This window comes from Entelurus aequoreus, linkage group LG01 (assembly GCF_033978785.1).
Source record: "Entelurus aequoreus isolate RoL-2023_Sb linkage group LG01, RoL_Eaeq_v1.1, whole genome shotgun sequence".
Taxonomy (NCBI): domain Eukaryota; kingdom Metazoa; phylum Chordata; class Actinopteri; order Syngnathiformes; family Syngnathidae; genus Entelurus; species Entelurus aequoreus.
Genome location: NC_084731.1, coordinates 36,401,820 through 36,426,790, shown reverse-complemented (window position 1 = coordinate 36,426,790; position 24,971 = coordinate 36,401,820). Strand labels below are relative to the sequence as shown.

General features: G+C 38.2%; 1 protein-coding gene across 1 annotated transcript in view; it reads right to left on the bottom strand.

Annotated features, from left to right (window-relative positions):
* slc38a3b (solute carrier family 38 member 3b) overlaps positions 1 to 24,971 on the bottom strand; it is a 79,659-nt gene that overhangs the window by 33,447 nt on the left and 21,241 nt on the right. Inside the window, exons 2-5 of the mRNA XM_062049244.1 lie at positions 7,326 to 7,455; positions 7,171 to 7,191; positions 6,973 to 7,054; positions 6,792 to 6,907 (exon numbers count right to left, since the gene is read on the bottom strand). Coding sequence (XP_061905228.1) covers positions 6,792 to 6,907; positions 6,973 to 7,054; positions 7,171 to 7,191; positions 7,326 to 7,429 — 323 coding nt within the window. The 5' untranslated portion in view covers positions 7,430 to 7,455. The remainder of the gene's footprint in view (positions 1 to 6,791; positions 6,908 to 6,972; positions 7,055 to 7,170; positions 7,192 to 7,325; positions 7,456 to 24,971) is intronic.

Here is a 24,971-nt window from a genome sequence, read left to right as displayed (position 1 = left end):
TACCCTAACATTTACGGGGTTTCTTTACACTGAATTACTGTAAATGGAAAAACTTTATTACAGTTAATTTTACAGCAAAAACTTTTTGTCCTAATTTGTTAGCAAAACTTTGTTTTATGTGTTGAAAACTTCTGCATGGACATGATAGTGATAGTCACATGTATATCCAATAGGATTATGTCCTGAAATAAACATGGAGTGTAAAAGTACACAGAAAAAGATAGCAGCTTAAAATAGTCCAACATTCTCAGTCTTCTTCTTGCAAGCAGACTGCAGCTCTCACGCTTGGCCTTGAAATCATTTAGTCTGCACTTTTGTTTGGTGGCAAATAAAGCAGGTTCAGCAGAAACAAAGATGTCTGCTTCAGCTGGCCTACCACTGTATGAGCTATAGGTTGCATTCACCTGATGTCACGTCTAGTTCATTAACTATGCGAGGCTCAAAGTGGTGGGCCAGCGAGTAAGCGAGCGTCTATTTTCATAGAGTTCTGGGCGGTGTATTGCCTATCTCAAAGAAAAATGCCCTATGCCTGCGTTGTTTTAGGCTGTTGGAACCGTTCAAATCGCAAAAAGGATAAAAGCTTCTTCCGAGTTCCTAGAGAAGAAATTAAGAAGAGTGAAAGAGTGCCAGATTTTACGAAACGACCACGAGAAAAGGGTCATGCAGTTCAGTCCAAGTTAAAGAACAAAGGAATTTACAGTGACCACCTCATTTAGGTTTGTTTGATATTATTTTAACATTTAGCATTTCCAGTTCAAGTATTATCTGGATATTATTTGTATTTTATCTTGTTTCGGAGTTCTTAAAACACATTTTTGCTACGGGTGTTTCATAAAGCACCAACTCGCCAACTCTAAAAAAAAGAAAGTAAATGTGAACAAAACCTAAAAGAGTTACAGTACGTTTTACCAAAGGCAGCAATCATAAATGAAGCAAAATACCCAATGTTGACATCTATAGTTATATTTTGATAAAGACGAAGAAAAACACACATACTCGTAACAGCACGTGCAAGAACAAGGCAACAACATGGCTGTAGACGTAAAGTTAAAACATGAAATGCAACCTTACATGAGTAAAAACGATGCATATTTACTTCTTGTCTTGATACCAATTTCCTTGACCCGGCCACACACAAAGAAAATGTAGGCTTTTCCAAGTTTTCATCTGTTTTGTCGTGTAGAATGGCGTCTGGAGCACCAGATAGGTCAACATGTCTGGGAAAGCGACCGACGGATAATCCTTAATATAACTGAACAAATCTCTTTTTGATAACGCAAAGAGATAAATTCCATTGCATAATTTGATGTTTTTGCTCGTATCTGATTTTTGTGGTACGATTTAGGCTCCTTGTGTACTCAGATAGGTCGCAGTCTGTTTGCTGGACAGCAGCCATATTGGTTTGGTGGCCCACCACTTTGTTTACTTACATTCAAATGTCACGTGACTATATACAACAGGGATGTCAAACATGCGACACCCGGGCTAGATCGGGCCTGCGAACAGGTTCAATGCGGCCCCCGAGACGAGTTCTCTCAGTGTAAACTTCAGCTGCATTTTTAAATGAAAGAAACTGCTGTTCTAAATGTGTGCACTGGATGTCGCAATAATAATTATGTTAGGCAAGCAAATAGTTCATACCGGGGCAAGCAAGTATACCAAGCAAGAGGTATATGGTAAAGCAGGGCTGCGACTCCTCCCCCTTGACCCAACATAAAACAAACGTGAGTTAAATAAATCAGTGGTTCTCAACCCTTTTTCAGTGATGTACCCCCTGTGAAAATTGTTTTAATTCAAGTACCCCCTAATCAGAGCAAAGCATTTTTGGTTGAAAAAAAGAGATAAAGAAGTAAAATACAGCACTATGTCATCAGTTTCTGATTTATTAAATTGTATAACAGTGCAAAATATTGCTCATTTGTTGTGGTCTTTCTTGAACTATTTGGAAAAAAAGATATAAAAATAACTAAAAACTTGTTGAAAAATAAACAAGTGATTCAATTATAAATAAAGATTTTTACACATAGAAGTAATCATCAACTTAAAGTGCCCTCTTTGGGGATTGTAATAGAGATCCATCTGGATTCATGAACTTAATTCTAAACATTTCTTCACAAAAAAATAAATCTTTAACATCAATATTTATGGAACATGTCCACAAAAAATCTTGCTGTCAACACTGAATATTGCATTGTTGCATTTCCTTTCACAGTTCTTTTTGACAGACATTTAAAAAAAATCTCACGTACCCCCTGGCATACCTTCAAGTACCCCCAGGGGTACGCGTACCCCCATTTGAGAACCACTGAAATAAACAATTGGGAACCGCACTTAAAATGCTGCACATTGATATGGTTCTGTGAAAATTATTGTCTTCTGTGAAAATTTAAAGAACGTGAACAGTGTGGGATTTACTGCAATACTGTCAGTCTTTTAAGTTTTTATTTTTGGTTTGTGGAAATTGTTCACACATTGCACAGCTTTATTTTTCTATCAATACACAGTGATGCCTAGAAGGCAAGGAGTAACTCAACCATCTTGAATAGTTTGTACCTCAGTTTGTATGGTTTGTTGAGTTAGCACAGGATTCATATGTGGAAATGACAATTTAGGTAGTTGATACATAGAAGAGTTTTTATTTATGCTTTATTTTGTTTTTTGTTCAACCCGAGATGGGCTCTGACTTAAAAGTTTAATTGCTTTGTAGATACACTGAGATTAAGTCTGAGTTCATTGTGTTCTTCATGGTGTTTTTGAACTGTGCCAATGTTTTCCTCAGAAATTTGTGCATTTTCAGAATGTGCTTGTTCTATTTAAAGGCCTACTGAAACCCACTACTACCGACCACGCAGTCTGATAGTTTATATATCAATGATGAAATCTTAACATTATAACACATGCCAATACGGCCGGGTTAACTTATAAAGTGACATTTTAAATTTGCCGCTAAACTTCCGGTTCGAAACGCCTCTGAGGATGACGTATGCGTGTGACGTAGCCCGGCGAACACGGGTATGCCTTCCACATTGAAGCCGATACGAAAAAGCTCTGTTTTCATTTCATAATTCCACAGTATTCTGGACATCTGTGTTCGTGAATCTGTTTCAATCATGTTCATTGCATTATGGAGAAGGAAGCCAAGCAAGCAAAGAAGAAAGTTGTCGGTGCGAAATGGACGTATTTTTCGAACGTAGTCAGCCACAACAGTACACAGCCGGCGCTTCTTTGTTTACATTCCCGAAAGATGCAGTCAAGATGGAAGAACTCGGATAACAGAGACTCTAACCAGGAGGACTTTTGATTTGGACACACAGACGCCTGTAGAGAACTGGGACAACACAGACTCTTACCAGGATTACTTTGATTTGGATGACAAAGACGCAGACGTGCTACTGTGAGTATGCAGCTTTGGCTTTTTTTTGCGTATGTACGTAACTTTTTTAAAATATATAAGCTTTATGAACCTTGGGTTAGGTGAACGGTCTTTTGGGCTGAGTGATTGTGTGTGTTGATCATGTGTTTGAATTGTATTGGCGTGTTCTATGGAGCTAGGAGCTAGCAGAGGAGCTAGGAGCTAGCATAACACGTACCGTACCGTAAGTGCGCGTCACGTACGTAACTTTTTAAAAATATATAAGCTTTATGAACCTTGGGTTAGGTGAACGGTCTTTTGGGCTGAGTGATTGTGTGTGTTGATCAGGTGTTTGAATTGTATTGGCGTGTTCTATGGAGCTAGGAGCTAGCAGAGGAGCTAGGAGCTAGCATAACAAACACGCAGGTGTTATTATGCAGGATTAATTTGTGGCATATTAAATATAAGCCTGGTTGTGTTGTGGCTAATAGAGTATATATATGTCTTGTGTTTATTTACTGTTGTAGTCATTCCCAGCTGAATATCAGGTACCGTGAGTATGCAGCCTTGGCTGCTAAACATTCGATAACTTGACCGTATGTGCGCGTCACGTACGTAACTTTTTAAAAATATATAAGCTTTATGAACCTTGGGTTAGGTAAACGGTCTTTTGGGCTGAGTGATTGTGTGTGTTGATCAGGTGTTTGAATTGTATTGGCGTGTTCTATGGAGCTAGGAGCTAGCAGAGGAGCTAGGAGCTAGCATAACAAACACGCAGGTGTTTTTATGCAGGATTAATTTGTGGCATATTAAATATAAGCCTGGTTGTGTTGTGGCTAATAGAGTATATATATGTCTTGTGTTTATTTACTGTTGTAGTCATTCCCAGCTGAATATCAGGTCACCCCCGGCTCTCACAGCATCTTCCCTATCTGAATAGCTTCAACTCCCCACTAGTCCTTCACTTGCACTTTACTCATCCACAAATCTTTCATCCTCGCTCAAATTAATGGGGAAATTGTCGCTTTCTCGGTCCGAATCTCTCTCAGTTCATGCGGCCATCATTGTAAACAATAGGGAACTTTGCATATATGTTCAACTGACTACGTCACGCTACTTCCGGTAGGTGCAAGCCTTTTTTTATCAGATACCAAAAGTTGCAATCTTTATCGTCGTTGTTCTATACTAAATCCTTTCAGCAAAAATATGGCAATATCGCGAAATGATCAAGTATGACACATAGAATAGATCTGCTATCCCCGTTTAAATAAAAAAAATTCATTTCAGTAGGCCTTTAAGGTCGAGGTAAAACACATAAAACAATCTGAAGTTATAATGCCATGATTTTACCCGTCCGGCCCACGTGGGAATAGATTTTCCTCCATGTGGCCCTTGAGCTAAAATGAGTTTGACACCGCTGGTATACAACCTATAAGAGCTTCTATTGCTTGTATTCCGTTACATCAGTGGTGGTCATTCAAGCCAAGATGGCAGTTGTGCAGCAAGCAGTGCACAAACTGAGTATGCAAGGGACCTACATTTTCACAATAAAAGCAGATACGAGCACAAAATCAAACTATGCAATGAAATACATCCCTATACGTTATCTATCGCCCCCTGGGCCCTATTCAGACTTTATCAGTGAATTTTCAGAGTTTGTCGCTGATCTAGTGACGCACGCAGATAATATAATTATAATGCTGGATTTTAATATCCATATGAATACCTCGTCAGACCCTCTGTGCGTGGTGCTCCAGACTATAATAGATAGCTGTGGTCTTACACAAACAGTAAATTAACTCACATACTGCAACGGTAATACGATGGACCTAGTCTTTGTCCGGGGTGTTACCACCTCCAAAGTTATTGTACTCCCGTACACTAAAGTAATGTCCGATCATTATATGATACAATTTTAGGTTCTGACTCATTGTCAACAAGTTACTAATAACCAATGCTTTAGCAGCCGCAACATTAATGCTGTCAAAACTATGGCTCTTGCTGCCCTACTGGCTTCGGTAATGGCAACATTTCCAAATTATGTGGGCTCTATCGATAACCTCACTAACAACTTTAACGATTCCCTGCGCAACGCCATTGATAGTATAGCACTGCTAAAGCTAAAAAAGGCTCCTAAAAGGCGTACCCCCTGGTTTATAGTAGAAACCAGAGCTCTTAAACTATCATGTAGAAGGCTGGAACGCAAATCGCATTCGACTAAACTTGAGGTTTTCCATCAAGCATGGAGTGATAGTTTAATAACTTATAAACACACGCTTACCTTAGCTAAAACTAATTACTACTCCAATCTCATCCGCCTCAATAAAAACGATCCTAAATATTTGTTCAGTACAGTAGCATCGCTAACCCAACAAGGGACTCCTCTCAGTAGCTCCACCCACTCGGCTGATGACTTTATGAAATTATTTGCTGATAAAATTTAACTCGCTAGAAAGATAACGTGTCCCAGCTCCAACTGGGTTCAATTAACGCAGATACGAATGTACAGTATGTACGATGGGTATTGCCCCGGAAAATAATCTCTCTTTTTGAATAAATGATACTCGACTTGTCCAGGGTGTACCCCGCCTTCCGCCCATGTGCAGCTGGGATAGGCTCCAGCACCCACCGCTACCCCATAAGGTACAAGCAGTAGAAAATGGATGGATGGATATTAGAGGAACTCCTGCGACTTGTCAATGTCACTTCGGGGTCGCATAGTTTAGCGGAGGTCGTTTCCCCAAGATGCAGATGGACGAGCACCCAACAGCTGACACCCCTGACTGCTTATCTATTGAATAATTAATCACCATATTTGATTTTTGTCTTATGTTGTCTTTGTAATTTTTCATTCATTCATTCATTCATTCAGTTGCAGTTTATTTCGAACATGCTACAGATACAATGTAGTACATCACATATTTCCAGTTGTTTCCTTACAGCATGTCCAAAAAGGAGTAGGATGAAGCACAGCTTATTTCATCCTACCCCTTTTCATATCATAGCAATTTTATCCCATTTCCTTGTTCTATGTTTGTAACAGAACAGTGAATAAATAAATATTAAATAATATACCGTAAGTAAGTAAACAAATATTAAATACATAAATAATTATTATCTCAACAAAAAAAAAAGTTCAAGATGTTCATCATAGTTGCTCTTCTTTGTACTTTGTGAACACTTGTAGTTTGAACAGTCTCTTAAACTGAATCATATTGGTGCTTTGTTTGATTTCTTTGCTTAATCGTATTAGAAGACCTGTCAGTTTGTTATAAGAAAAATTGTGTCCATCTTGTAAGACTGTATCAATAATTTCATGTATGAGGTTGAATTGATACTTTTGTGCTGTAACAAATCAGTTTGACTTTATTTTCTCAAGCTGGTGTCTCCCACACCCCTCATGTTAAATAAGGCATTGAGCATAAGAGGTCCTACTCACAGGAAGAGGAGTATGCCAGTGTTGGCCATGGCGTACGCCAGTCCCAAGATTCCACTTCCCATGATGGCGTTACCCAAGTTGAAGACGGACATTCCAAAGGAGGTTTTGCCTTCAAACTAAAGCATATAAAGTGTGTAAGTTAAAAAGAATGAACATCTTTAGCTTGTGTTCAATCCCTCACATCAGTGAAGTGCACAGGTTTCTTTCCATCTGCACTTGGCAAGAACTCCTCATTCTCCAATCCTCCATCAGGGTCATCAAACCTAACAAGACATAGTTACAGTACATCATTATTTCTACGCCCCTCTCATATGAACTTTAAAACAAGCTACAATGATAATATCATTCAGTTTTAGGTTAACGTACAAAGCGGTCATACCTGACTGTTTGAGTGCCATTTCTGTGCAAGGATCCACCATTGAGCACAAACGTAAGCATGCATCAAAAACAAAAGCAAGCTGTTAACGAGCTCATCTTCAACAACAAACTGATGCATAACATGCTTGTGTTGACTTGTGCACAGCAAACACTCACTGATCATCCTCTAGCGGCGTCTTCATGGACACGCCCACATCGTCTCCGAGGTCATAGCTCTTCCCGTTGGACAAGATGTTCATTTCCGACTGAGAATGTTCCATCAACACAGCAAAGATGGACGAAGTCTCTGAAAGGACCAAGCACACAAGTTATACCCACATGCAGTACTTCTTTATTATGGAGCAATGTCATCAGGAAAAGCTTTAAATAAGAAGAATAGCATCCTATTGTAACCATGGTAACCTGGCACAGTCTACTTTAGTGCTCTGCAATATGGGCGGGCCAGCCAAGACCAGTTGGAGTGTTTCGCAAGAGTAAGTGCACCCCTCACATTTCAGCAACCATATTTTTGACAGGACATCAATAATTTAGGAAGTGAATGTACTGTAGAGTAGTCAGTGTACAGCTGGTATAGCAGTGTATTACATTGTTTCCAATATAAATTGGAGCAGGTCTAGAACCTTCCAACTTCAGACATGAAAGACAAGCACCTGAATCCCAAATGAGCAAACACGGAGACAAGAGAATGAAGTCTCTGTGAGGCGGCCGTCTGTCTCGACCAGTTGTATTGACATAACATGATAAAGGACTGTGAGGACATTGTAATTAGGGCGGGGCGATATATCGATTGTTTGTCTCTGTGCGATATAGAAAATGACTATATCGTGATATTCGAGTATACGTTCTCAGGCAGTTGCTTTTAGCTGCGGGGCATTAAACTGCATGCGTTTCTCACTCTTTCCTGTCTCTCCTTCTCACAGAGACTTAAAACAAGCGCACCTTCTTACATACGTCACATACTGTCACGTGAGCAACGTCACACGCTCCCGCAGAGCAGACAGGTAGCGACATGGTAACGTTAGCTGTGATGCTAACAGCTAACGGTGTGGTTTGAAAGAAGGTGCGAATCTGGTAAATGGAGGAATAATTAATTCCCAAGAAAAACAGCACGGGGTCCATCGTCTGACGGTGGTTTGGCTTCAAGCGGGAATATGTCTTTACATCATGTCAACATCTCCGTTCGGTGCCACACCAACTGAATGCCGAAGCAACTATTTCCACATCAACACCGTAGGACTAGGGCTGAAACAACTAATCGATTAAATCGATTAAAATCGATTATTAAAATAGTTGCCGATTAAGTTAGTCATCGATTTGTTGGATCTATACTATGTGCAGTTTTTTTTTTTTTAATACATTTTTTTTTTTTTTTAAACAAACCTTTATTTATAAACTGCAACATTTACAAACAGCTGAGAAACAATAATCAAAATAAGTATGGTGCCCGTATGCTGTTTTTTTTTCAATAAAATACTGGATAGGATAGAAATGTAGTTTGTCTCTTTTATCCGATTATTAATCGATCAATCGAAGTAATAATCGACAGATTAATCGATTATCAAATTAATCGTTGGTTGCAGCCCTACGTAGGACATATACTATTTGATATGCAGCTCATTTTTATGTGACACGTATTGAAATATCTTGTGTGACATCATGTTTTAAACTATTGTAGTGGCGTTCTGAAAAAAAAATTCACTTTGGCCTAAAAATATCGAGATATTAAAAAAAGGCCATATCGCCCAGCCCTAATTGTAATATTGTTACAAGTATGAATAATGATTGCGATTATTGTAATTAACACTGACTTAATACTCTTAGACATGAATATAAACACGTTTCTACTGAAATCTTCTTCCACTAACTGATAAAACTACATGTTACATACCTTATTACCTTAATTACTTACTTAGTTCATTACTTACTTATCTTTTTAATTACTTATTTACTTAAATATTTACCTATTTATTTAAAAACGTAGCTACTAAATAGCTTAATTACTTCCTACCTACCTTCCTTCTTTTCTTTCATTTTTGCTCACTTTCTTCCTACCTTGCGTCCTTTTCTTCCTTTCTTATACCTCTGTACTTCCTTCCATACTTGTTTCATTCCTTTCTTTCCATTCTTGCTCCCTTTATTCCATTATTTGCTTCCTTTCTTCTTTAATTCCCCCCTTTCTTGTTTTCTTTCTTGCTTCATTACCGTCCTTTCTTCATTGCTCCCTTCTTTTCCTTCATTAGTCCTTTCTTGCCTTCTTCTTTTCCTTGCTTCCTTACTTCCCTCAGTGTGATGATGTCACACAGGTGTTTACTTGATCACCTCCATCTTGGTCAGTAAGACACTATTTATGTTAAATGTGTGTTTTTAGCCCAGTGGCCATGTCACTTTCATCTTTCCATCAATGAACCACAACTCCCCAGTGCCGGCACCACTCATGCAGTGTCAGATTAAGATTAAAGATTAAAGTACCAATGATTGTCACACACACACTAGATGTGGTGAAATTTGTCCTCTGCATTTGACCCATCCCCTTGGGGAGCAGTGGACAGCAGCGGCGCCGCGCCCGGGAATCATGTTGGTGATTTAACCCCCAACTCCAACCCTTGATGCTGAGTGCCAAGCAGGGAGGGAAACGGGTCCCATTTTTATAGTCTTTGGTATGACTCGGCTGGGATTTGAACTCCAACCTACCGATCTCAGGGCGGACACTCTAACCACTCACAGTGCTACTACCGTCAAGGATCACAATAATGTTTGTGTGTCAATATTAGAAATGCATGATATGAAAATTTCATATCACAGTTATTGTGACCAAAATTATCACGGGTATCCTTATCGTGGTATTGTTGCACTGCAAAAACTGAAATCTAAGTAAGATTAAATATCTCAAATAAGGGTGATATATGCTTATTTTCTATCTGATAAGATACTTCTTCTCACTAAGCAGATTTTATGTTAGAGTGTTTTACTTGTTTTAAGTGTTTTGGTCCTAAATTATCTCAGTAAGATATTACAGCTTGTTGCTGAGATTTTATGACCTATATTGAGTAAAACATGCTTGAAACTAGAATATCGACTGTTGCAAAGCTGTGTCATTAACACTCACAAGTATAAAACTACTTTTTTAAAGTAATAATTTCTTATTTCAAGCATGAAATAAAAAATCATGACTTTGACACAATTGTGTCTCATAATTAAAACAGATGACAGCCAAATGGACTTTGCTGTTTTATTTTCAACTAAACAATTGAATATACGTACTCATATAGTAGTACAGTTGGCACAGTACAGCAAACTGACAGTTAATATTTAAACATTTAACACGTGACATTTCAAACAATTTTGAACAGAAATACTTCATGCACATTCAGATAAATTCTTCAAAATTACAATAACAAAAAATTTGGCCGGGGGCCGGGCTGTAAATATATAAATACATATATATATATTCCTTGCGCACTAATTGACTGAAAGAGCACGCACTTGGCGCGATGATGTCATGTTATCGATGGGAAAATGCAAGAAATGTAATGCCGAGCGCATATCATTATGTCAATATAATGGCACTAGCATTTACTTAATTTAAGAATATTTTTCAACATACTGAGAAAAAAGGTCTCATATTTGTTTTTTTCTATCAAGAAAAGTACACTTGTTATTAGTGAGAAAATGCTTATTTTAAGGTATTTTTGGGTTCATTGAGGTTAGCTAATGTTACTTGTTTTGGAAAGTCTGGACAAGCCAAATTTTCTTGTTCTATTGGCAGATCATTTAGCTTAGTTCAAGTAAAAATGCCCCTAACTTTTCTAATTTTTTTTCTTGTTTTTGAACACTGAGTTTTTGCAGTGTGAATGTGCTCAAAAAGCACTTATAAAGACACTGAAATCTTTGATCAAAATATTTTTTAAATAACTAAAATAAATACACACGCTGTTAGAAAACCCACTATTTTGCATGTTTTGTTTGTTATGCTTCACTGGTAGTGTTTTGTCTCAGTATTTTATTTTTTTAATGAATAAACTTTTAAATATTGGTTTGTACTGTAACCCTTTAAGATGTATTTAAATGAAAGTTTAACAAATAAAACTTGTTTGTTTCATTTATTATTTCCTACTCTGTTCAGCAGTCCTTGAATGCTCCGTAATAACACCTTCGTCTCGGACTCATCGATTACTCTGTCTAAGAGCGCACAGCTTGGAGGTTCAATGTTCACAAGTGAATATCTTAGTTGCTCAGACAGTAATTAGATTGGGGTATATGTTTCTTCATGGGGAAATACATTACTGTCTCTTGTTTTCATGTTAGCATTCATGCTACTGATGTGGGGCCAGTCAGTCCCTGAGTTTATCAGTTGATTTGTCACAGACTTGCGGAATCTTTCTTTTACATCTAAAGGTGCACAAATAGTAAATGGTAAATGGGTTGTACTTGTATAGCGCTTTTCCACCTTTTTTAAGGAACTCAACTTTGACACTATTTCCACATTCACCCATTCACACACACACATTCACACACTGATGGCGGGAGCTGCCATGCACGGCGCTAACCAGGCCCATCAGGAGCAAGGGTGAAGTGTCTTGCTCAAGGACACAACGGACGTGACTAGGATGGTAGAAGGTGGGGATTGAACCAGTAACCCTCAGATTGCTGGCACGGCCACTCTCCCAACTTCGCCACACCGTCCCCCATCTGTACTGTATTCAAAGGCAAGGTAGTAAATGTTTAAATGTGTATATTGTTTAATGACTCATGAATTATTTGTTGTCTGCCCTGCAATGACTCGCTTCTTGTGTTGTGTTGAAACAATGACTTTCAAGTTCATTCACCGACACCTCAACAGCTCTCACCTTGCTGCCATCGTCTCAGGGTTGGCGTCGCAAAATGTGTCCCATGTTGCTTTCCCGACCAGGCAAACAAGTCCAAACACAAATGTCAAGGTCTGTTTGAGTTTTTGGGTGTCATGAGCTTGCATCATCTTCGAGCACATGGGTGTTAGCAATGGAAACAAAATCACTGATACAAAGATGTATCATTGGAATGCAAACATGCCTTCACAGGCATTATTAATACCTTTCTTACATGTTACACGTAAAATAACTTCACTGTCATACAAGTGTAAAAATAAGTTAAGCATTATTAATAGAGATGTCCGATAATATCGGACTGCCGATATTATCGACCAAAAAATGCTTTAAAATGTAATATCGGAAATTATCGGTATCAGTTTCAAAGAGTAAAATGTATGACTTTTTAAAACGCCGCTGTACGTAGTGGTACACGGACGTAGGGAGAAGTACAGAGCGCCAATAAACCTTAAAGGCACTGCCTTTGCATGCCGGCCCAATCACATAATACCTACGACTTTTCATACACAGACAAGTGAATGCAAGGCATACTTGGTCAACAGCCATACAGGTCACACTGAGGGTGACCGTATAAACAACTTTAACACTGTTACAAATATGCGCCACACTGTGAACCCACACCAAACAAAAATGACAAACACATTTCGGGAGAACATCCGCACCGTAACACAACATAAACACAACAGAACAAATACCCAGAACCCTTTGCAGCACTAACTCTTCCGGGACGCTACAATATACACCCCCCGCTACCCCCTACCCCCCTGCCCACCTCAACCTCCTCATGCTCTCTCAGGGAGAGCATGTCCCAAATTCCAAGCTGCTGTTTTGAGGCATGTTAAAAAAAATAATGCACTTTGTGACTTCAAAAATAAATATGGCAGTGCCATGTTGGCAGTTTTTTCCATAACTTGAGTTGATTTATTTTGGAAAACCTTGTTACATTGTTTAATGCATTCAGCGGGGCATCACAACAAAATTAGGCATAATAATGTGTTAATTCCACGACTGTATATATATCAGTATCGGTTGATATCGGAATCGGTAATTAAGAGTTGGACAATATCGGAATATCGTATATCGGCAAAAAAGCCATTATCGACACCTCTAATTATTAATAATATGATAGACACACCTAGTGCAGAGTGATATTATCATATCATAATACCAAATAAAAATGTCTATCGTACGATATAATTCTCTATTGTCTGGGCTGCAGCTAATGCAACTGCAGCAAAACTGCTGTTCTATGGGAGTATTTTTACGTCACATGAGCCCGATTGTAGCTGAGATAGGCTCCAGCGCCCCCCGCGACCCCAAAGGGAATAAGCGGTAGAAAATGGATGGATGGATGGATGAAATAACTGGTAGATAACCCAACAAAACCCAAAGAGTAATTGGTGCCAAAAAGATGGAAGAGGAACTTCTTTGTTTGGATGGAAAAAAATCAGATATATTCAAGAGCTCTAGCTTGCAATTAGCACATTTTCCTATGATGTGTAGTGTAGCATATTTAGTTATTTCTCGACTTCCGGTGATAATGCTACATGTAAGAAACTTGATTCATTTGCCGCGATGGAGGTGAGGATTGCTGACGTAGAAGTGGCTTTGTACCGTGCAGTGTTGTTTTCGTCAACGATGACGATGACGAAATCATTTCGTTGACGCCACTTTTTTTCATGACGATAACGATGTCTCTCTGATGACGAAAACATGACGAGACGTGTGTGAGTTTTCGTTGACGAAAATGTTAGTGGGTAATCTGTCAGACGTTTAAAATGCTCGACATTTCTGTTTATTGTGTGTGTCAATTAAAACCACGCCCACCAACTGGCGTGCAGCGCACAACGTGCTCAACACGTCAGACTGTTGTTACTCATCAGGCAATGGATCGTGATGGCGGCTGCAGTTTTAACACAGGGGCTCGGTGGTCGCAAACGTAGAGACGACATATGGGTGTATTTTAAATATAACCCAGCAGATAATAAAACACAGTGTATTGTGAAGGAAGACGGTGACAAATGTGGCCACAAAATATGCGGAAAAAATACGACCAACCTTAAGCTGCACCTTAAGGCTCGCCACAAGGATATTTTTTCGAAGGTAAGTTACAAATGCTGTTAACATAATCGATAAATGTCATAGTAGGCTAATACATTAGTGCGTTTTCCACATACTCCTGGCGCAAATGGGCTGCTAACTTCAGGCTAAAGTTAGCTTTTGTTACGCTAACGTCAATTCGTTACGTGTGTGTTACTTTAGCAGCATGTTTAGCCATGTTTACATTCAGTGACGGTGTGGTTATCTCTTTGTGAGTACGTTCTGTCAGCACGTAACTTGATATGTTGAACAGGTCGAGTTACTGTTATACGTAGAGTCTGCTAGCTTTAGCCTAAAAGCCACAAGTGACGTTGTACAGCCCCATTAAGGAATCAGGAATTAATTGATTATTTTATTACATGGTTTGCATGAATTAAAGAGAGTGGGGTTGTATGATATCTGTTGTAATTGCACTGACAGACAGGGCCAAGTTGAGCATATGTGTTCCTCATCCATCATTTATATTTTGGGCATGTTTATGTTCATTGTACTTTAACAAATTCTGAGAAATAAAGCCACAATTGCTGAAGTAGAATGTTTTTGTTTTTTGGCTTTTTTGGAGTAATGAACTTTGATTCCACTGTTACCACTTTATCTGTGTGTAATACACAATCATTGGATCAGAAATTTGCTGTTGGGTGGAAACCTTATATGTCTAAAACCATTCCTTTATTGTTATTATTTGTGAAAATAGCAGATCTGCAAGCTTACAAAGGGTTGAACTTATAGATCTACTGCTATTTTCACAACTTATGTGTGACACTGCCCAACAGCAATCTCCAATACTTATTGACTTAAATTAATTTGTTAAAAGACTATACTTATATTATTCTTTTTATTCTTTTTTTTGGACTAAAACTAGACTAAAAGCTTTTGGACTTTTCATGACTAAAACTAGACTAAAACCCTTTTGAGTTTTCGTCGACTAAAACTGGACTAAAACTATCACATATAAAAGTGACTAAAATGTGACTAAAACTAATAAGCATCTTAATCCAAAAGACTAAGACTAAATGTAAGATGGTTGTCAAAAACAACATTGGTACCGTGGAGGGACATGATCTGCTAGTGAAGATGCTAAATTGCTTGGAGGATGTGGTTGTTCACTTGTCATTTCCAAAGGTCTTAAAACTGCAGTCATTAAGACCCTCTTAAAGAACAGCATACCTGATGCCACAGTACTGAACAACTATCAGCGCATATGAAACCTGCCATTTTTGGGCAAAGTTCAGAAAAAAGTTGTATACCAACAACTTAATGACTTTCTCTTATATAACAATGTGTTTGATACTTTCCAATCAGGCTTTAGGCCCCACCACAGAACTGATAAACAGCTTTAGTCAAGGTGATAAATGATATCCACCTGAACACAGACGCAGGAAAAGTCTCAGTTTTGGTTCTGCTGGGCCTGTGGGCTGCCTTTGACACAGTTGACCATACTATCTTATTACTGAGGTTAAAACCCGTGTGGGGATATTTGGCTCTGTCCTAAACTAGTTCAAGTACTCGCTGAATCAAAGGGCGTACTATGTCGGAATTATTAACTGTGTCCCCGACCAAATGGCTATCGCCTGTGGGGTTCCTCAGGGCTCGATGCAGATGCCACTCAGATCTGCGTGTCACTGACGCCAGGCCTGTTGATTCAGTTTATTGCTGCATCAAACAGATCAGTGCGTGGATGCAAAACTGATTTCTTCAGCGAAACTCAGGCAAAACTGAAACCATTCTCTGTGGCCCACAGAAGCAAAGCTAAATAATTGATCACCTTTAGACTCTCTCCCTGAAACCTAATAATCAGGTTAGAAATATAGGGGTAATAATGGACTTAACTAATTAACTTTAACAGCCACATTAATTCAATATCATCAGCAGATATTTACCATCTGAAAATAATTGCCAAAATCAGAGGAATAATGTCTAAATCAGACTTAGAAAGACAAATCTAAGCCTTTGTAATGGCCTTCTCACTGGGCTCTCTAAACAAGCTGTAAAACATCCTCAGTACATCCAGAATGCTGCTGCTAGAGTCCTGACTAGAACCAGGAAATAAAACTATATTAGTGCAGTGCTTAGATTACTGCACGGGTGTCCTGTTGCTCAGAGAATAGACTTTTAAACAGCTCTGCTTGTGTTCAAGTCTGTACATGGTCTTGTGCCAAAATACATCTCTGACATGTTAGAACCATATAAACCATCTCGGGTCTTTAACAACCTAAGGGAGTGGTCTCCTACTGATGCCCAGAGTCAGGACCAAACATGGTGAGACTGCGTTTTAGTTTTATGCTCCTAAAATCTGGTAAAGTCTTCTAAAAGATGTAAGACAGGCTTTAACATTGGCAATGTTCAAATCCAGGCTGAAAAACACTTTTATTTAAAGGCCTACTGAAAGCCACTACTACCAACCACGCAGTCTGATAGTTTATATATCAATGATGAAATCTTAACATTGAAACACATGCCAATACGGCCGGGTTAACTTATAAAGTGCAATTTTAAAATTCCCGCCACACTTCCGGTTGAAAAACTCCTTTGGATATGATTTATGCGCGTGACGTCACAAAAGCAACGGAAGTGGTTGGACCCCATCGGACCCGATAGAAAAGCCTCTTGTTTTCTTCGACAAAATTCCACAGTATTCTGGACATCTGTGTTGGTGAATCTTTTGCAATTTGTTTAATGAACAATGGAGGCTGCAAAGAAGAACGTTGTAGGTGGGATCGATCAGTGTCTTAGCGGCTAAGTACAATACTTACAGCAACACAACAAGGACTACTTACTACGCCTAGCCGATGCTTGCCGCCAAACCCACGGATGAAGTCCTTCGTCGCGCCGTTGATCGCTGGAATGCAGGTGAGCACGGCTGTTGATGGGAAGATGAGGGCTGGCTGGCGTAGGTGGAGCGCTAATGTTTTATCATAGTTCTGTGAGATCCGGTTGCTAAGTTGCTAAATTAGCCTTAGCGTCGTTAGCAACAGCATTTTTAAGCCTTACCAGGCTGAGAATTTTTAACCGTGTAGTTACATGTACATGGTTTAATAGTATTGTTGGTCTTCTGTCTATCCTTCCAGTCAGGGGTTTATTTATTTTGTTTCTATCTTCATTTGAGAACGATGCTATCACGTTAGCTCAGTAGCTAAGTGTGTCACCGATGTATTGTCTTGGAGATAAAAGTCACTTTAAATGTCCATTTCGCGTGCTCGACTCTCATTTTCAAGAGGATATAGTATCCGAGGTGGTTTAAAATACAAATCCGTGATCCACAATAGAAAAAGGAGAGAGTACATAGTTCTGTGAGGTCCGGTTGCTAAGTTGCTAAATTAGCCTTAGCGTCGTTAGCAACAGCATAGTTAAGCCTTACCAGGCTGAGAATTTTTAACCGTGTAGTTACATGTACATGGTTTAATAGTATTGTTGCTCTTCTGTCTATCCATCCAGTCAGGGTTTTTTTTAATTTAGTTTCTATCTGCATTTGAGACTGCTATGCTATCACGTTGGCTACGTAGCTAGGTTAGCTTCTATTTTTTTAGCTTCGAAAAGCTGAATATTATTAATCGTGTATTTACATGTTCATGGTTTAATAGTATTTTTGATCTTCTGTCTATCCATCCAGTCAGGGTTTTTTTTAATTTAGTTTCTATCTGAATTTGAGACTGATGCTATCACGTTGGCTATGTTGCTAGGTTAGCTTCTATTTTTTTAGCTTCGCAAAGCTGAATATTATTAATCGTGTATTTACATGTTCATGGTTTAATAGTATTTTTGATCTTCTGTCTATCCATCCAGTCAGGGTTTTTTTTAATTTAGTTTCTATCTGCATTTGAGACTGCTATGCTATCACGTTGGCTACGTTGCTAGGTTAGCTTCTATTTTTTTAGCTTCGCAAAGCTGAATATTATTAATCGTGTATTTACATGTTCAGTCACTGTGAATGTCCATTTCGCGTTCTCGACTCTCATTTTCAAGAGGATATAGTATCTGAGGTGGTTTAAAATACAAATCTGTGATCTACAATAGAAAAAGGAGAGAGTGTGGAATCCAATGAGCCAGCTTGTACCCAAGTTACGGTCAGAGCGAAAAAAGATACGTCCATCACTGCCTCTCAAGTCCTTCACTGTAACGTTCCTCATCTACGAATCTTTCATCCTCGCTCAAATTAATGGGGTAATCGTCACTTTCTCGGTCCGAATCTCTCTCGCTCCATTGTAAACAATGGGGAATTGTGAGGAATACTAGCTCCTGTGACGTCACGCTACTTCCGGTACAGGCAAGGCTTTTTTTATCAGCGAGCAAAAGTTGCGAACTTTATCGTCGATTCTCTCTACTAAATCCTTTCAGCAAAAATATGGCAATATCGCGAAATGATCAAGTATGACACATAGAATGGATCTGCTATTCCCGTTTAAATAAAAAAAATTCATTTCAGTAGGCCTTTAAATGTGCATATAAAAACTGAAATGATTTTGTCTACACACTTTGATGTTAATCTGTTTGTTTTTATGATGATTATATTTTATGATTTCAATTTAAAATATGGGGTTGGAGATCGTCTTCCAGGTACTACTAATAAAAGTGCATGTTAGGCAAACAACGTAGGGGCAGGGGATTGAACCCTGTGAGACTCCACAAATAGGATAGACCCAAACATACAGCTACTATGTGGCAGCAAGGTGACAAAGTGGTTATCGTGTCAGACGTACAGTCTGAAGATCTGGGTTTAAATTTCTGCCTGACATCTCCTACCTCCAACATTTCACATCTTAGGTCATTCAATCTTAAATATTCTAAATTCAACTCCATGTTTAATTAGTGATCCACGTCAGGTCAATACAGACCGAAATGTGAGGTTTGCTTGAACCGTCAACAAGTCAGAAATAATCTGCTTTATAGTCATGACTTGGTGTGTTCTTTGGAATCTGTTGTGCACTGAACCTGACATAACTTAATCAAACATCAACTTGTTCTCTGGTCTACACACAATTGTCACCACATTTGCAACACCTGATTGAATAAAATACTCCCAGATAAAATCGTGGTAACACTTTAGTATGGGAAACATATTCTAAGTAACAAAGACTTAATTTAGAGTTATTTGTAGACCAGGAGAACATATTCTAAGTAACAAAGACTTAATTTAGAGTTATTTGGTTAGGGTTAGAGCCATGCAGAATAAGGCATTAATAAGTACTTAATAATGACTCATTAAGAGCCAATATGTTACTAATTTGCATGTTAACAAGCAACTAATTAATGGTGAATATGTTCCCCACACTAAAGTGTTACCAAAATTGTATATAGTTACTACTACAAATGCTCTCTTTATAGAAATAATTAAGTACAGAAACTAAGGTTGTTACGATCCCGGAATTTCAGTAGTCGATACCTTTGAATTTGACCAAGTCTTGTCATCTATTAAATCAATACCACGATAATATTAAAAAACTAACCCCAAGTGTGTTTTAATTCAATACTTATTTGAAAAGTGTTTGAAAGTGTCAAGTATTTAAGATCAATGGGCAACAACAACATTTCAATTTCAGTAACAGCTGCCAAGATGTTATATAAAAAAAAAACATTCCATATATCAAATACTGTGCTTACAAATATGGATGTGCCAATCCAGCATTCGCCGATCAGTATCAGACGATTTTGTTAAAAAGCATACGATCGGGCACATCGATAATGACATTTAATATCTATATATTTTGATACATTTTAAGCAAAAACGCATCACAATGTTAGTTTTTCCCCCCCACTACATCACTGATTTTGACTCATTGCAGACTTTATGAGAGCAAACATCACTTACTGTACAATGTCTGCTGTCATTAGGATGCCGACTAATAAAATCTTGTTATAGTCCCGTTTTAGATGAAAAATGACTCTTAATCCTCACGGAGAAAAAAAGGTGGTTGCAACGAAGCTGTCAAAAGCCAGTTTGGCGGCGTATTTGGACCCCAAAGCAGAGACTCAGGCAAAAGTCAAAAGTAAAAAAAGATTTATTAACAAAGGGAGGACACAGGTGTGAAAAAACTCAAAAGTCCAAATGATTAACAAAAAGCAACGACAACATAAAGTTGCTGTGAAAACACGATACAAAAAGAGAGCGAAGCCACCGGACATAAACTGGTAAAAGGTCACAAGAAAAAACTCACTTAAAAAAAATCTACACAGGCTAAGGAACCAGAGCAGGCATGGCAGAGGAACAATCCGGTGACTAGAGTAACAACAGCAGGGCTTATGAATGCCTGATTGCAATCAGGTGTGGGAAAGTGGCTCCGCCTTAGGAAACACCAAATATGGGCTCTGCAGCAGAAGACATGTTAGGAGCAGGTCAGGTATGGCAGACCCTCACCCCAACCCCCTTAACAAATGCCCCCTCTAGATTACCCAAATGGAGTGAGTGGAAGTCCCGAATAAGGTTTGGATCTAAGATACACAAATGAGAGAGCCATGAACGCTCCTCAGGTCCATAACCCTCCCAATCCACGAGATACTGTAAACTAGGGCTGCAACTAACAACTAATTGGATAATCGATTAATCTGTTGATTATTACTTCGATTAATCGATTAATAATCGGATAAAAGAGACAAACTACATTTCTATCCTTTCCAGTATTTTATTTAAAAAAAACACCATACTGGCACCATACTTATTTGGATTATTGTTTCTCAGCTGTTTGTAAATGTTGCAGTTTATAAATAAAGGTTTATAAAAAATAAAAAAAGTAGCCTCTGCGCATGCACATAGCATAGATCCAACGAATCGATTACTAAATTTATCGCAAACTATTTTTATAATCGATTTTAATCGATATCATCGATTAGTTCAGGGGTGTCCAAAGTGCGGCCCGGAGGCCATTTGCGGCCCGCAGCTAATTGTTTACCGGCCCGCCACACATTCTGGAAATGCTATTGCAAAAAATAAAAATGAACATTAAAAAAAGTGGAATGAGGTGAAATCTAACGAGAAAAAGTTGCAATGTTGACACAAAGCTGCCATGTAGGCTGTTTTTTTTTCTTTTGTCTTTCTTTCTTTTTCTTTTTTTGCCGCTGCTCAAAAAAAAAATAATGACAAAAAATCCATGTTATAATTAATTATTTTCAAAGCTCCAATTAGTTCAAATTTTTCACTTTAAAATGTTTTATGTGGTTAAAATTGCATATATTGTGTAGTTGCCATATAAAAACAAAGTTTTCTTTGACAAAAGAGCATAAAACAAACAAAATAATAGTTCAAACGTAAAATCGACAGATATATCTGAAGTTGATCTTGTAACTTAAGTGAAACTAATAAAAATGTATCACTTTATGAGTATATATTTGGATCCCAAATATATTTAGTGGTATTTTATTTATCTTTTCACTGTGATGACTTAAAAATATTAAATAATTAAAATCAATGGTGTCCTGCATTATTTATATTTTAGGGCTCTAATTACTAAATACTGCATATTTCAGTTTTACTATAAAAAACAAAGTTGTTTTTGACAGAAAAGCCATAAAACCTTTTTTTTTTTAAAGTTGATATAGAGATTTACTGTAAGCGTTAAATAAAAAATAATAATACAAATTAGACTTATTTTTAACATTTTAATAACTGAGACCCTTTCTGGTCCCCGGGACCCCTAAAGGTAAAATAAATACAAAAAATCTATATATTTTGTTATGGTTTGAAAATGAAAAATATCAAAATGGCCCCCACATGCTTTAATTTTTCCGTTTGCGGCCCTCATTGGAAAAAGTTAAGACACCCCAGGGTTAGTTGTTGCAGCCCTACTGTAAACCCCTCCATCTTATCCAAGAATCGAGAATAGAGCCGATAGTCAATAAGTCAATTAACCGAATGATAAATACATTGCCGGAATACATAAATTGCTATGCCAGTTTGTATTTTCTTTGACTAACACTTCAAACGGGGAGAAAGAGGCCTCACTCTGTGCATCGCTCTCAATGCCTGAGCACGTCTATTTTATTTAACAGTAGAACTAACTGAACACAGAGACAATCATTGTCTCAGTGGATAGAGAGCGGTACCGCTGGCTTGCACACACAGGAAGCACGGAGAGAGAGCCTCGCTACTTGCAACTCGCTAGTGAGAAGTTTTGCAAAGTGACAAAAATTAGGAGCAAAAAATATGATTCCAAAGCCAAATGTCCCGTTGTGGAACTATTTCCACTTCAACCCAGATAAGCATTATACTCTCATCGACACAGGCGAACGAGCAAGAATGCTGTGATGGTAACAAAAAAAAGACAACCCGACCTAATTTTTCCAACTGGGAAAAAAATGCACTTTAAGATGTTTTGTATTTATTTTAGTAAAATTTTTGCTTAAAGAAATTTGAGTCATTTTTAGTGTTTTGTTTATTTATTTAGGATAACTAATAATTATTTACATTCCTTTTTTTAACATGTCTTGTCCAGCCACTCAGGCAAATCATATTGTTGATGTAGATGCCCATATCTGCTGCATTGGGCGGTATAGCTCGGTTGGTAGAGTGGCCGTACCAGCAACTTGAGGGTTCCAGGTTCGATCCCCGCTTCTGCCAACCTAGTCACTGCCGTTGTGTCCTTGGGCAAGACACTTTACCCACCTGCTCCCAGTGCCACCCACACTGGTTTAGAAATGTAACTTAGATATTGGGTTTCACAATGTAAAGCGCTTTGAGTCACTAGAGAAAAGCGCTATATAAATATAATTCACTTCACAAAAGAGAATGGTGGAATATTTCTCTTGTTGCCTTATTTGTATTTGACTTTATTAAATGAATGTATTTATTGTTTGGCGCAGCCAGATCAGAGCAGGAGGGGATAGAAAGAAGAAAAAAAGAAGACAGAGGGGCAAATTGCGGGCACAAGAGAAGGATAAAACAGAGAGACAACAACAACAACAGAACAACATCAGCGGATATGATATGTAAAAATATGATACCAAAATTATAGCAGAGAACCAATTAATGAAGTAGATACCACAGAAATGACAATGGACATTATTGCACTACAAATGGAGCCATAAAAATACCAATATAAATAACACTATTGATAATAAATAATAATAATTATAATTACTTCTTGTCAACATTACAATTGTTGCAAATGCAACAATACATAAATGTAATGAATACTTGAATGACAAAAGAAAGCAAAGAAAGAGGGGGGAGAAAGAGGAGCGGACTATATTAACCTTTTAGATTGTTATAGTAAAACTAAGTTATGCTTTAATAGTGTGCCGTTTTTCTACCCAGTTTCCCCCGGGGGAGACAACTTTAATGAATGTTTGATGAAACGTGATTATATGCATGAGTGTATGTATGCATATGTGCATGTGTATGTGCAGTATGTATGTATGCTTGTACAGTGGAAGTGTGTGTGGATGTATGTCCCGTGTGTGTGCATATTTGTATGTGTATGTGGTTGCGTATATACCTATATATGCATGTATGTATGTGCTTATGTATGTATGTTTGCATGTCAAATATACTTGTCTCGCAGTATGTGCAGGAGCCAAAGTACGGCCCCAGCCACCCAGAAAGCCCAACCCAAAACAGCAGTTATTTGCCTTACAAGTACAGTACAATGGTAAACAATTCTACAGTAATATGAAATACAAGTTTATATCCTTTTAAACAATTACTTGCATTATTATTATATATTATGATTACATTACATTATAAATAGGTCTGTCGCTACTGGGTAGGCAATCTAGGCAATTGCCTTGAACCCCAGCTAACAGGTGCCCCCCTGACACTAACTCATCATGCATTGACATTTAAAAGCAACAACAATTTGTGAATCAAATAATCTGTTGGAATCCCCCAAGGCGCCTCTCCCAGCAGCCAAAAGGCTCATACGCACAATGACACTGACAATCAGGAATTAATTAATGTCAATGAAAGAGGCACCTGGGTGTAGTCTGATTGGCAACACTAAAATGGCTCTAGTGTGTGAATGTGAGTGTGAATGATTGTCTGTCTATCTTTGTCGGCCGTGCGATGAGGTGGCGACTTGCCCAGGGTGAACCCTGCTTTCCGCCTCAGTGCAGCTGGGATAGGCTCTAGCCCTCCCGTGACCCCGAAAGGGACAAGCAGTAGAAAATGGATGGATGGATGGACGGACATGATAGCACAGTGTCAATTAGGGTTGTACGGTATACCGGTATTAGTATAGTACCGCGATACTAATGAATCCTATTCGGTACTAAACCGCCTTTAAAAAGTACCGGTCCCCCACACCCCCGTCGTCGTCACGTCGTGTCATTGCTGGTTTACGAGCAGACGAGCATGTTCGGCAGCGCACAATCACGGAGTACTTACAAACAAACAATGTGTGTAGACAGAAAAGGGAGAATGAACGCATTGCTCCATGGCACTCCATGGCGACAAATAAAGCAAGTTTCTTACAAGAGCTAAACATGCTTCACTACACACATTAGCTCACCGGCATCACAATGTAAACAAACGCCATTGGTGGATCTACACCTGACATCCACTGTAATAATACCAAGTACAGGAGCGTATCTAGTCGATACTACATCGATATTTTTTAGCATCACAAAATCTTTTTTCGTTTTTTTTTTTTTTAATATATTATGTTTATAAATTTAGGAAATATGTCCCTGGACTCATGAGGACTTTGAATATGACCAATGTAAATAAATGATAAATTAATATGACCAATGTATGATCCTGTAACTACTTGGTATCGTAATGATACCCAGATTTGTGGTATCCTCCAAAACTAATGTAAAGTATCAAACAACAGAAGAATAAGTGATTATTACATTTTAACAGAAGTGTAGATAAAACATGTTTAAGGAGAAAGTAAGCAGATATTAACAG